Source organism: Penaeus monodon, chromosome 30 (assembly GCF_015228065.2).
Source record: "Penaeus monodon isolate SGIC_2016 chromosome 30, NSTDA_Pmon_1, whole genome shotgun sequence".
NCBI lineage: Eukaryota > Metazoa > Arthropoda > Malacostraca > Decapoda > Penaeidae > Penaeus > Penaeus monodon.
The window spans coordinates 30855051-30856057 of record NC_051415.1 but is presented as its reverse complement, the minus strand read 5'-3'; the positions used below and the strand labels follow the sequence as shown (position 1 = coordinate 30856057).

At 34.3% G+C, this 1007-nt stretch overlaps 1 protein-coding gene across 6 annotated transcripts in view; it reads left to right on the top strand.

Annotated features, from left to right (window-relative positions):
- Positions 1 to 1007, top strand: part of LOC119592704 (general vesicular transport factor p115-like) — a 19725-nt gene that overhangs the window by 1633 nt on the left and 17085 nt on the right. For all 6 annotated transcript variants that reach the window (XM_037941634.1, XM_037941637.1, XM_037941635.1 and 3 more), the window contains exon 3: positions 731 to 865. In XM_037941634.1, coding sequence (XP_037797562.1) covers positions 731 to 865 — 135 coding nt within the window. The remainder of the gene's footprint in view (positions 1 to 730; positions 866 to 1007) is intronic.

The following is a 1007-nucleotide window of genomic DNA, read 5'->3' as shown; positions in this document are numbered from 1 at the left end:
GGTGGAGATAGGCAAGGGAGTTTAGGTGGCAGAACCCCTTATATATTATAAGTATGTGCCACTAAAATGTCTTTGTCCAGGCTCTTTATTGCCAGAACATACAAATTAGAGATTTTACAAATAAAGGGGGATGGGTTAGGTCAAATCATTTTCAAATTGACCATGTTTCATTTAAGTGATAGTGCTAAGGCCAGAACTCAACAGGGTGTGGTAATTTTGTAGAGAAACTAAATATGGAGTTTCCTTTTTATCTTTCATTGCCCAAATAGTGTATCTGTAGTGTTGCTACTGTAGTTTCACCATTGTCAATATAATTTTTCAAGTTCTATAGGAGTAGACAAGGATTATCTTTACAAAGTCATTACATATTTTAAATCTTCCACAATTTACTCCACTCTTACTAAAATTCTAGACAGTATTGAAATGGTTGCTTCATCTTTCAATGCACTTCCTTTATGTAGAGTGGGTATTTTAGCTTAGATATAAATATTACTCCAGAATTATTTGCAGCTGTTAGGTGAACTTAATTATTTATTTTTATTATAAGTGATTTTATAGAATTTCTGTAGTAGTCTATATGATGTATTTATTATTATCAGGGATGAACAGCTCATATATAGAATGACCATATACACTAGTATATTTCACAAAATGTATACAGTATGTAATCAGGACTTGAGCTCGTCATATATCACTACTCAACCTATAATTCTGTTTTCTTAATTTTCAGGTTGACCGGCTTATTGACCGTGTTCAGTCATCCACCTTGCTAGAAGACAGAAGAGATGGGTGCCGAGCTCTCAAGGCAATGTCACGGAAGTATAGGGTGCTTGTTGGAGCGCATGGCATGGATTCATTATTACAGGTGTGTAGAAACAATTATGTATAATGAGAGAAAAAAATAAATAAACACTTAAACAGGACACAAAGTGTAATTCCACCCACTTGAGCATGATTCGTCCACCAGTGAAGCATACTTATAGACTTCAGTGTATCATTATAGTGAT